The following is a 13,330-nucleotide window of genomic DNA, read 5'->3' as shown; positions in this document are numbered from 1 at the left end:
AGACATCAACAGATATCTTACTTTAATGCCTTTCCCCCTCTTTACGTTACTTTGTTTCTTGTCTGCAATCTATACTGTGCTACTCTCAATACTGTTATTAAACAGACCGAGAAATGTATAGGAAGTAATAGAGTTAAAAAGCATACTAAGCCCCACTGATTTAGAGAATTGGACACTAGCTTTCATCCCTCTCATCAAAATTATTAGGACCTGAGTACTTAATTTTGAATGTACCCACAAGCTCTTAATAACTGAATAATCATGCAAGAATTATTGATATATGAAAGCAAGAGGAACACACTATCTCTTGAATAGTATTTATGTGAACATAAGGATATTTGGAAGATGATGTCATAGAGACTCAGTGGTAGAATGTAGCTGAAAACATAATCATGGTGTAACCATTCTAAGTAATGTTACACCATGATTTTAAGAGCCAAGTGACCCACAGTTGAAGATAAAACACATTTCTGTGACAAACAACTTTGTCTGAAGTTTACACATCACCTAAAAGTGTCCACAATTCAACAAAAAGCCTTAAGCCTAATAAAAATACTGGGCTTATGCATACTTTAATTAGCGGTGAATTATAATGGTTAATGTAAAAATGTTCTTAAAAAATAAACACATTGTAATCTGCTCAGGCCATCTAACCTCCTAAAAAGGAAGTGTTCTCCTTACACAAGCAATTTAATACCGCATTACAAATAAAATTCATGTGAAATCATTGGCACATTCTTGGGTGAAGAACAGCACAGTTCACTTGACTAGACATTTGCAATACAGTTGTTAGCCAGGTTGGGAAATTGCCATAACATTTGCATAATGGCTCACACACTTTCAAAATCAGAGATTGGTTGGATCATTGATATCATAACAAAGTATTAAGTATCAAACTGTAGCATTTTTGCACTTTTATTTGAAGATTAGAATTTGACAACCACATATGAGCCAATGTTGAGTAGTAGTTAGATAAGGGCTGAAGAAATTTAGCTTCAAATTCAGTTCATTAGATTTTGGACATGTAATATTATCTCAGCTATCCTAATTTGGACTTCTGTGCTTATAAACTATGTATCAGATCTATACCTTCCAAGTAAGTATGTATGTGTGTGTGTTTATATGTGTGCGTATGTATGTGTGTGTATACATTGCAAACTTTATAAAATATATGAAAGAGTGATGTCAACAATTTCCTTGTCGATTTCTTTGAACATATTCTTGAACTGAATCATTGAAGACTGCAATTCTTTTGCATCATTATCCAGGAGCATAGCACACAGCATTTATTCCAAATAAGTGAAGATGCATAATATTGGGCAAACCATAAAGATTTTAATTTTAATTTCCCATTAAGCTATATCATCTCAGATATGCTTTAAATCTGGGTCAGAATTTTGTTAGGATATATATTTTTTAATCAATATGGACCAAAAGTATCAGTTTTACAGCTGTAACGTTATGCACAGGTACTCACAGATATTTGCGGTGCCCTTAGGAATGGGGAGATAGGAGCCTGGACTCCAAGGTCGTCCCTGATAATTCTTCTTACATTTCCCACAATCTGGGCCTGTTGTATTGTGCTCACACTCACATAATAATTTTTTGTTTTCAACTCTGCAGCCAGTGGCATGAAGATTACACTTGCACCTAATAAAAGAAAAACCAAGGCATTATCACACTTTCAATTTCATTTCAGTCTGTGTTGCTTTATCCAAAATTCAGTGATTCAGTGGCAGTAAACAAACAAATAAGTAAAAACTACTAAATAAAAAAACAAGTTCTTCTTGCTGAAATTTAATTTTGGTTAGAATAAACAACCTAGAATTATTTCAAAGAACTTTCCTGCATAAATGCAGGGAAAGATACACCTATACTGTGTGTACTGAAATAACTTCAGAAAAACTGGTAGGAGCTTATTCTCCAAGTCCTGTGCTCAGATCAAACGAAATACATATAATTAACCCAGCAGTATTATATCTCACTCTAAGAACTACAGAGTGACTTAATACTAATTCCACTCTTGTTATAAACCTACAATTGGAAGTTTTATTTTTGTGCATGTTGTGTATCTGTGTGCGCATGTGCCTGCAGGTATAGATACTGATAACACATGTTCCCAAACTATATTTTCTAGGATTCTTCAGAATAACCTGTGACAGGTTAAGTAGTATAAAATTAGGGTGTGTACTTACATATCAGCCAAGAGGGGGGGGGGGGAGGTCCATATACTACCTGCTGTGGGAAGTTCAAGGTGCTTACTGTCTCTTCATATTTTACTTTGCCTTTAAACTGGATCATAACTAGATAGCTCTTGAAAAAGAAGATGCCATCAGATACAAGACTATCTTACAGCCCTTTAGAGAAGAATCCTTGAAACAAAGAGCTTCTTGAGAGCTCTTGAAATAGGACCTTTTTTAAATTAAGAAATCAGACCACATTCAGATGAATACAGCAATTCCACCCTCACTGTCATAAAATAGACATGAGTTTAAATGCCACCTGATAATACATTTACATATGCATACATACTAGCCTAAGCCGATTGCCTCCCATGTTGTCTCCAGCCACATCTTAAGAAATTTCATCAGAAATTCCAGTCTAGCTTACAGTGGATTGGCCACAGGGCTGGGCAGGTGCTCGATCCAGACTATAGCACTGCAGGGACTGCCTGGATTTTCCCTGCTTCTTGCCCTTCTCATACATGTAGGGAAGTCAAGGCTCACTGGTTGGCTCCTGTGTGGACCAATCTACCAATCCCTGCCCTTTTCTTTCTCACTAATCCCTGTGCTTTTCCTTTGCTTTCCAGATGTTTGTACACACAGATGCCTTCATACTCCCTTTGCACATTATCACCCTTGACACTGACAACAACACTAACTTTTTTCTTTTTTTCCCTTACAGTTCCACTGTTGCCCTGATGCTCTAAGAATAAAACTAACAAAGGACATGTTCTATCGTTCCTACATTTCTGTGTAGCTCCACCAAATTTTTGTAGTAAGTAAGTTCTGCTAGTTCAGCATCATAGAAACAAAATGGCAGTGTCCCTACTATAATTTTAGGATTAAAAAGGAGGGGAAGGGAAGCTTTGCAAAGCTGTGAGCAGGAAAACAAGTAGAGTATGCTTTACCCAGCCTGGACAGAAAGGGAGTCGACTGGAAGATGTAAGGGTTGAATGGAGCATGAGTTTCTAGGGGAGAGAGTTCATTGATTTAATGGGCCATCTTTGGATCAACTGAAGGTTATTTTAAAAAATGGAAACTGACAATTAATGGAGAATATAGCACTCCAGCAAAAACAGCTGTACAGAACAGCAACTAGTTCTGGAGAGGATGGGGTGTGGTAGACACTGCAGCCAACTGGAAATGGAGCTTCTACTAGAATGGAAGAAAGCACTATCAACTCTGGAGGGCTTAAGAAGGCACAGGTTGGAAAACAGCAGTTTTGAACTGAAGTGGGAAAACACAGATATAGTTGCATTTGCACTGAGTTGGGAGTGGGAGGAAGACGATACCACCAGTTTTATACTCAGGGAGTGGTGAGTCGTCCTCTAATGATGTGCCAAGCAGAGAGTGCAGATCTGCTCTCAGATACTAAACATAACAGATATTCTGTACTAAATATGACCATATTCATTATGAGATTAAATAGTCTTTTAACACAGGAGTGTTAGAGTCTGTGCACTAATTCTTTTTTTCCCCCCTACTGCAGGTTGGGACGCGGTGGCGCTGCGGGTTAAACTGCTGAGCTGCCGAGCTTGCCGATCGGAAGGTCGGCGGTTCGAATCCGCGTGACGGGGTGAGCTCCCGTTGCTAGTCCCAGCTCCTGCCAACCTAGCAGTTCGAAAACATGCAAATGTGAGTAGATCAATAGGTACCGCTTCAGCGGGCAGGTAACGGCGTTCTGTTTAGTCATGCCGGCCACATGACCATGGAAGTGTCTACGGACAAACGCCGGCTCTTCGGCTTTGAAATGGAGATGAGCTCCGCCCCCTAGAGTCGGATACGACTGGACTTAATGTCAAGGGAAACCTTTACCTTTACTTTACTGCAGGTCAGGCTATTAAAGAAAAAATCAACGCCATGTGCAGTAGGTGAAGGAATTATACCAGTCCAGATTTTTTTTAATGTATGGCAGCAACCTGTGACAGATGGATCACATTTATGCCCCCCAAAATATTCAGATCACAGAACACGTGAAATTTTCCATGGGTGGGGGGAAATAAGGGGCAAAATGGTTATGTCAAAACTTACCAGCTACTGACACTTGCACAAATCCCAAATGCCATGCTGTCATCACCGAAACTCTTAATTCCCACAAAAACATGCAAAGTAATTTTATTTTACCCACCTACACTTGACTTAAGATCTAATAATGTGATTCTTCTTGTTACTTACATCTTCTGATTTATTATTGTCATTAGATATTTAAGTTTTAATATATCAATGAAGCATAAATAATTTGGATCTATCTGAATGTATGTAAAGTAGACTTGTAAATAAGTACATAAAAGTTTATAAAATCCTGCTTCCCCAGGTGGAAAAAAGTTTCTTTATAAAACTTCCTTATATCTAAATGATATTTGAATATCTTAAGGTAAACTATTAGGAAATAGATTAAACAGAAGCTTAGCCGTTTTTCACAATTTGGTACAGAGGTAGATTTACAAGACGATTAAAGTATTGTACTCATCTTGAGACAATCTGATATCAGCATCCTGGAATTCCACAACTATTGGCCTCAAAACTAGCACCAACAATGGCTTGGGGATATGTAGAAGCTATGTTACATGGAAGAGACTTGGGGATAAACACATACTCTACCAGTAAGTAAAGATTTATCTCTGAGTATACAAAGCTATATAGAGCACTCTAGGCAATGATATATCAAAATGGTTTAAGCAGGATTTTGATCTCAAAATGAAGGTTAGAAATCACAATAGAGAAAAAAAAAGGCTAAGAAAGGATCAAGATTTTGGAGTACATACAGAATCTAGCTCAAGCTGGAGGTCAAACTCAAAGACAAGGATGCAAGAAAGACAAGTAGTATCTGGACTCAAGAACTGTTATAAGCTTGACTGGCCAAACAATATCCCTAGTTTTCTTGTGAATCTAGAAATGAAAATTCATGGAGCTTCTTAGCTAATTGACTGGTTTAGATCTGATGGGCAAAAATCCATCATGCTACAAGGGACAAAGAGGCATTGTTGTACTCTAATCAATTAGTCTGGGTTGAGGTGAGAATATTTGAGCTGTGTTTACTGGTATCCTCAAAGTTCAACTACCTGTGATCTGACTTGGCAATCAGATAAACATTTGCACATATCAGCACCTCTCTGGGGGCAACTCTCTTTTAATTATTTAATGGAGATCTACTTAGTGCAGCTCTGACACCCCTTGTAATACCCAATTTTCTTAATTCATATATTTCTTTTCATTTTTATACTTTTAATGTATTGTAAAATTCTAATAAGAATAGTAATTCCCAAAGGCATTATTTTTATTCCTAACCTTAATTTTTAATTATCCCTTCCCTAAATAAAAATGGATTCTAACCCAGATTCCAGGGTAATGTTCCAATAAAATGCAAAGCATCACTACAAGTATATTGCATAAGAACTCGTCTTTAACAGTATGGAATTCCATCATATGATGACTCTGAAAAAGCATATCATATCATATATATATTTATATTTATTTATATATGGTAGGATTAACAGAATCTGAAAAATACACATTCCAACAAAACTGTTTTTGACTTAATCTGTTTCCTTATTAACCCTACACACTCTTATATGTTAGATATGAGGAGCTGTAAAGTCAGTCCATTTTTCTTATCTTCTTTCAATATTCTTATAATAAAATGAGATTTGTATCTGTGTTATAGGAGCCAATGTGGTATAGTGGAAAAGGCATCAGGCTTGAAACTGGGAGATGATGAGTTCTAGTCTTCCCTTAGGCAAGAGCCAGCTGGGTGACCTTGGGCCAGTCACTGTCTCTCAGCCCTAGGAAGCAGGCAATGGCAAACCACTTTTGAAATCTTGCCAAGAAAACTGCAGGGGCTGGTCCAAGCAGTCACTAGGAGTCAACACTGACCTGAAGGCACCCCCCCCCCCAACCAATCAGTGTAATGTGAATAATTGGGATGGGAACTCACCTTGGGTAATTCTGACAATTTCAAAAAGAGTTTCAAAAAACTATGACAATATAAAGTGTAGACAAAATCTTGCCAATCTAAATTACTAGCCATTTTTGGAGACCCCTAGGGCATCTCTTACAATTCTAAGTATTGCACATATGTGGATTAAACCAGAAAATGTCTCAAATACCTTAAAATGGCTAAAAAGTCCCCTCAACAAAAAAGAAAATTAAAAAATCCAATAATAAAGATTCTTTCAGCATGAAAAACCCACTTGATCATTGCAATTCCTTTTTAGCAGATTCTAAACCATTTGTTACAAATGGTTTAGAATCTTCTTCATGGATAGGCTGATGAGGTGCTAAAGAATTTAGCATCCCTGGCAACTGAAAAATTGGGCACAATTTTAATTAAACAACTACAAATGAATGGCTGCCAAATTTGGTTTTCATTTAAGAGAAATCTGACCCAAAGCAAGTAGCAAGCTACCTACACACATATCCTCCAGGATTAAGCAAACTTTTGTTATCTTTTAATAATTCCAGATTAAATAACTGGGCACTTAAAGTATGCATTTCTTCCATATGTTAAAGAATGACATTATCTGAATGGCTGTTACAGTAATAATAGCTCATTCTAGTAGGAATATTAACAAACACCTTTTTCTTGTAATTAAAATTGACAAGGAAAAAATGTTGTACATAGCCGACAGTTTAATAATAATTAATGTGCTAGACTTTCTTGTTTTATTTTCTTCAAATATCTTTAGGAAAAAGCATCCTTTAAAACAGGGGTAAAGAATAGGGCCATGCAATGCATTGGAGACAGTTCGGAAAATACACTTCAGAGCATGCTGAAGTGTGAACACAGCACCTATCTGGAACTCTTTAAAGCAGCCACATCCCAGAATCAGTCCCAGGAAAAGGCATAAAGAACTGCAGACAGTACTACATTCCCATCCCTGCTTGGTCCCTAGCACTGCATAGCCCAAATATTTGCCTTAGAGATATTGAAGACTCAGCAGCCCCAGCCAACATGACCAATCATGTGATACAGGATGTCTACTAGAACACAGGTTCCCTATCCCTGGTTCAAATGTAAACAAATATTCTGTGTGCTAATATTAGAAAAGAAAGTCTGAAAGTTGAGGAATGGAACTTTAGAAGTCTTTAGCCTCTTGAGGTTTGGCTGGTCCCCTTAGTCATTGTTTTCCAGAAGGTTGCAAAAACCAAACCCTTGGTGGGGAACATCTATGTACCATCTCAAGTGGGATTTCATTCACTACTTTTACAAACTGTATTATTTTTAGTATCTTATTTTACTTGATTTTTTGTTATTGTAGACTTTAGTATGCTTGATATTTTATTAAACCACTGTGAGTTAATTATGATTTAGTAGCATATAAGTCTGCTAGTTAAATACATAAACTTTTAGGAAGGCAAGCTGCTACTTCCTAAGTGCCAGTGCTGGCTGGAGACATTTGCTTCCTGAATTGTCTCTCAAATGTCATCTCCTCCCTCAGGTCAGAGCCAAGCTTTTAGAGACTCGATGCATCATTTTGACACCAGTTTCTCCTTACAACTCCCATCTGGATCAGATTGCTTCATTTTGCTGCATGATAGCTACGAATCTCAGAGGAACATTTCCAGGGCAACTCATAGGTCTGAATCAATTTAGAAAAAAAAGGATATGTATTTCTATGGCTTTGCATATTTGAATACTCTTCTATGCAACAGTATACTTACTTCACAATAAAAACAGAATTTCAGGAGTAAACCAGATGGATACCCATCAGCTTATATAGAAAGCAAAGTTCCATTGCAGAGAAGATAGAAAATAATGATCCATTAAAAATAAAGACCTCCTTGAGTTAAGCTCAACTCCTGGTGACAACAAGGCAACATGGTTTGCTCCTGCTGTATTCTGGGGCAGTTTTTGAACTTCTTGGTCTAGACTATAGCCTGCGATTTCCTGGTGGTTTCCATTCTCACTCTAATTAGTCTGACCCTGCTTGTTTATTTTTTGTAATCAGCTAAGGTTGGCTAGGTGCTGGCACTTCATCTAATATACCATTAAACATGACATTTTAATTCAATTATATGTTTTTAGGCATTATTTATTTATATTTTATCTCATTCCATGTGGGCCAAAAACAGGAGAGCCAAACTAAATAGGGAAAGCATTTGGGGTTGATCTTATTTAAATTACAATAGTCTACAAAACAATAAAGTTATTAGTATTGTTCAGAGTTGCTGGAGATGAAAGAATAGAACTTCGAGAGATTCACCAGATTCAGTTTCTTCTCCCTGATGTTCTTGTCTTCCATTTGTTTAAATGAATGATCATTTAAACATGCAATCTTTTGAAGTGATATAATTATATAATGTTGAAAAGAACAACCTGCGTGTTTTCTCTGAACTTTGAATCAGCACTTACTAAAACGGCATTCAGATTCCCCATTTCTCTTTTTCTTCTTTACTGAACCACAGATCTTGTTGCTGTTAACATTCCACAACATTTTTCTTAAACTAGCATTCATTTATTTTCATTCCATTGAGATTTAAGAGCAAATTTATTTATTTATTTTTAAAAAAAGAAGAATTCACCTGACTCTTCGCTTGAATCCTAGAGACAAATTTTTCAGAAGAGGCCTTCACAGAGATTTGCAACAACTGTGCAACACAGTTCCAGAATGTACCAAAATAATTTGTCAGAACTCCTATTTATCTATTTTTGAAACACCACCGTTAGTATTAAGCTCTCAGTAGCAAGTAGAAAATTCTCTACTCTTTGAGGCTGTAAGTTAGTAATAGAGCACATACCCCGCAAGTAACGGTTCAAAGTTCAGCTGGAATGAAATGAGGAATCCTTCTTTTTGACCTTTGCTTTAATGCCAATACTGTGTACAGAGATAAAGATAAAACCTGTCATGGGAAGATGGAGCAAGCAGTAGGCATCCTGTTGAAAGGTCGAGTGGATTACAAATTTCATCAATGCTGATCTCCTTGATTTAAGAGGAAGGGTATAGCACATTTTAAAGACAAACAGACCTGGGAGGCCTTTTGTGAACTTGTCCTTGGGCAAGGGGAATGATTCAGGAACTCCTTTAAATAACAACTGGGCAAGCATAATACAACTGCTTCCCTCCCACCCCCCAACTTTTTGGCTAGCCAGTGGGAGAATGGAAAAATAAAATGTGTTGAGTTCTTCTCTCCCTTTCTAGCAGAAAGACTCAAGAGAAAACTTCAGAGCTGGACAGCCAGCTGTGAGGTAATTCTCCCCTTGTAAGCCTTTGCTTATCCTAGGGAACCTCTTTGAGCTATCTGAGGCTAAGTCTCCTTAAGAGACTGGACTTCAGCCCAGCCAACGAGACCATAATTAGGGTAGAGTCCTGTTTGGATCTACTGAGCTGGACTTTCAGCCCAAAGGAGGCTGGTGGGCCTTTTGGGAGCTCAACTTAGTTTCTTCTATGTATTGCCTCTTTAAACATTAGAATAACAAGCTTCCCAGGTCCCTAAAATAGCCTATGCTGAATCCAGATGACAAAAAGGATCAGTGCATTATTATCTATCCTCTGAAATGGTCTGAGACCCTGCTCAGGAAGCCAATGAGTGCACTGAGTTGACCCAGCACCAAAGCCCTGGCAAGTAGCTGATGTTACAGGCCTACTTCTTTGAATATCTAGAGGCTGAGTCTACCGTCAGTCCTCAACAAATGGGACCATGAGGCAAAAAGGTGTACCAGTCCTTATTCATCTTTCCCTTCTTGTTACTTAGAGGCTGATTTTTTTTGTTCCACTTTTCCATTTTCCTCTTGCTGCTGAATTCTGATTCTCAAAGTTGAGGCACATGTGCCAGGATCCCTCCTCCTACTTATCAAAAACAGGGAAGGGAGCTGTTATGGAGAATATATTGCACTTCATTTATTTATTTATCAGATTTTGCCACTGCCCATCTCCCCCAAAAGGGGGGACTCTGGGTGGTTAACAACCAGGAGTCCCCCTTTTGCTTTTCCCCCTAAAAACTACTCTGGACATGTCGTCCCATTAGCCCCAAGAATGGTTCAATGCCCTTCCACAATGACTGGTACTTCCCCTACTAACTGCGTTTTGAATGTTTTTCATGTCATCAACACTGTTTAACAAACAGCATTTAATGTTGTAAAGGCTATTTCCTCCTTGAATGCTATTTCTGCAATGATTTCTACTTTCTCCTTCACTGCCATTTCCCATTGACATGATTTTATTGTGCTGTTTCTCAGTAAAATTCAGTCACTTTCTCTGAAGCCATTTATGTGTGGTCATCATTGGTAATGTCCTTATTTGTTCTAGGATGCATTGTTTTTAAATACATTTTAGTTAAAAGATCTTGCTTGTATTCCATTCCTTGTGTAACACAGCACCTGGCAATTCTCCATTAAGGGCACAAAGGTGTGGAAAGGGTCCCTTCTCAGGTTGCAGAAAACAACTGCAAAACATAATTGTAAAGACGGGAAGTGGTTTAATGTGTTAAAATGACACAGTGCTGTCTTCCTTTTTTTCTTTTCTTATCACGTTTTTTGAAGCTGCAAACTAAGACCAAGAATTTCAAAAAGGACCCTGGATAAAATGCTCTTTGGGCTTAGCATACAGAAACGATGATACTGTATAATAAGAAAAGCGTTTGCTCTGGCTTTCACTGCTGGTTGTGTGAATTAAAAAAAATACTGCGACAAAGTGCTATGAAACATACACACCTTCACAGTTGTGTGCTTCTGTTGGAAGGATTCTGTCTAAATGGATTATTTATTTATTTAGATTTCATATGTCGTCACCACCCATCTCACTAAGAGCAACTCTCCATAAATGGACAAAAATGGACAAAAGAAAGGTAAAATATGGCCTGATGAATAAGGATGACAATGTTGCCTAGATATTCTAAGAAACTACTGTAATGAGCTGTATATATTGCATATATTGCACAGTTCTATCTAGAAGCAGGTTGGAATGAGCCATAAACACCTTCTTCTTCTTTAAGGCATAACCTTTGATGTTCTGCCATCAGTGTCTTCTTCATTCAGTTTGCCATGTTTCCAGGAAGTAACCTTTGAGAATTCAGAGCTATTTATTAATTTGGTTTTGAATTACTCTTATACTAGTATTCAGATACTGTTGGAGTGGGAAAAATACAGCCTGCAAACAGCATGTGGTTCACTAGGATCCCTTTTTTGGTCTTAAGGAAGAAAGTACTAGTAAAATAACATTCTCTTTTTGTTTTTTTGTGGGAACTGAGAGTTTTGGTGATTGCAATATTTGACAGATACAGCATGAATTTCATACTTCTAAAGATAAGAGAGGGCAGCCATTATAAGTTGTGCTGTGTATGGAAGACCACTGCCTTCTGAAAAACCATCATAGGATTTTAATGTATCTTTGTTAGCTTACTATGACAGAACTGAACTACTAAATTTGGTGCACATGATTATGAGGGAATTCATTCTGAAGAAGAAAAATATATGTGTACTGGAAAGAATGAGACATGATGAATGGATAAAAGAACTGAATTGATGCTTAGCTCAACTAAGCAATACCTTTGCAATGACGGGAGTTTGAAGAACCCTTCTATCAATAAGAAGAATACAATACTTTTTCTGTAAAGGGCTAGATCCTGGCCCTCTCCACCACTGTGGGGTGGCTGGCAGGTCTGCAAGCAAGGCAGCTATTGGGCAGCACTGGTCTGCCAGCAAGGAGACTGCTGACAAGCTGCCACCCAGGGTGCCACCCACACTGCCCATTAGCACTGCCCCTTGTGCTGTCAGCTCAGCTGAGACTCGAGCCTGGTGATCTGCCATCTTTCTGCCCAGTCATAGTTCGTGGGCTGTACAAAAACAGGTAGTGGGCCAGATTTCGCTCCTAGACCATAGTTTGCCAAAAAATGAACTAGCTTGACAAAATGCAAATCAATAGTATGCATGTGGTAGGTATGGGCAACTTTTCAATATAGATTTATTTTATTGTATTTCTTTGATTTACATTCTGTCTTTCTTCTAGGAGTTCAGGGTAATGTACGCAATGTTTCTTCCTGCAATTTTTCCTTAGGCTAAGAGAGTGACTGACCCAAAATCATCACATGAGCTCCCATGCCTGGGAATGGACATGAACATGGGTGTCCTTAGTCTCAGTCCAATACCTTAACCACTATAACACACTGGCCAAGTTAGCAACACAAAAGTTTTTTTGTTTTTCTGTTTCTTTCTCTAGCTTTTTTGGGGGGGATGGGAGTAGGTTTATTTTAATGTATTAAGACTCCTTGAAGGATTAAATATTAAAATAGCACTCCCTACCCTTTTCAAGCATGGAGGCATACCTGGGTTTTTGAGGGCATGTTATGGACATTAACAAAAGTGTCATGGTAAGCAGGACTACTCACAAAACATTATCTACTGGGAGGCAAATGGGTAAGGTTGCTTCCCGCCATCATATCTAGCTTCCTGGGAAGAAGCTTCCTATCTTAGTTGACTCCCCCCTCCTTTTTTCTGGGTAACTGGGTACAGTTCCAAACAAAGCATTGGCATACAGCCATCCACAATCTGATTTTCTAAGAATGTTTGTGAGGCCAATTCAGGCCCAGATGCATTCTTGGAAAGAGATGAGGCTAGAGGCTGGTGCTTTGCTTCACAGCATGCCAGCTTCCTTCTTTTTTTAATTAAGAGAAAAATCAACTAAAATCTGATGAGCCATGGAGCCTAGTTAGTACCAAAGAACATGAGGATCCAAGTGTTAAAATAACCCTTAAAACAAAAGTTAATTGTGCCACTGATTCCCAGTGGGTGTGAGTAAGTAGAATAATGTTTTAAGGAATTCTAGCAACCCATGAATCACTGGTTTCCCTCCCGTGTTCTAAGCAACACGAGTTTCAGTAATCTGCCTCTTCTTCTTTCTTCTTTATTTATTTAACTCAATTTAGATGCCACCCTGCTCCAACTGCCTCTGAGCAGCTCACAGTATAAGGAACAATAAAAACACAATAAGGAACACAGCCAGATGGGCTTTTTGCCAAGTGAACTCATTAAGCACTGTGAAGAAAAATCAAGACAACATAAAACAAAAACAGATCAGTTAGAATAGAACAGCAGGTAAGAATATATTTTTGTTTTAAGTTTGCATATTACCTGGTTCCTTTGTATTCTTAAAACTAATCTAGTTTCAAAATTC

General features: G+C 38.0%; 1 protein-coding gene across 4 annotated transcripts in view; it reads right to left on the bottom strand.

The window, feature by feature from the left end:
• Window positions 1-13,330, bottom strand: part of NTNG1 (netrin G1) — a 234,523-nt gene that overhangs the window by 79,719 nt on the left and 141,474 nt on the right. For 3 of the 4 annotated variants that reach the window (XM_063298351.1, XM_063298354.1, XM_063298355.1), the window contains exon 3: window positions 1,478-1,650. In XM_063298351.1, coding sequence (XP_063154421.1) covers window positions 1,478-1,650 — 173 coding nt within the window. Of the gene's footprint in view, window positions 1-1,467; window positions 1,651-13,330 lie in introns of all 4 variants that reach the window. The other variant, XM_063298352.1, reaches the window with a different exon arrangement.

This window comes from Candoia aspera, chromosome 3, assembly GCF_035149785.1.
Source record: "Candoia aspera isolate rCanAsp1 chromosome 3, rCanAsp1.hap2, whole genome shotgun sequence".
NCBI lineage: Eukaryota > Metazoa > Chordata > Lepidosauria > Squamata > Boidae > Candoia > Candoia aspera.
This window is presented reverse-complemented; position numbering and strand designations above follow the sequence as displayed.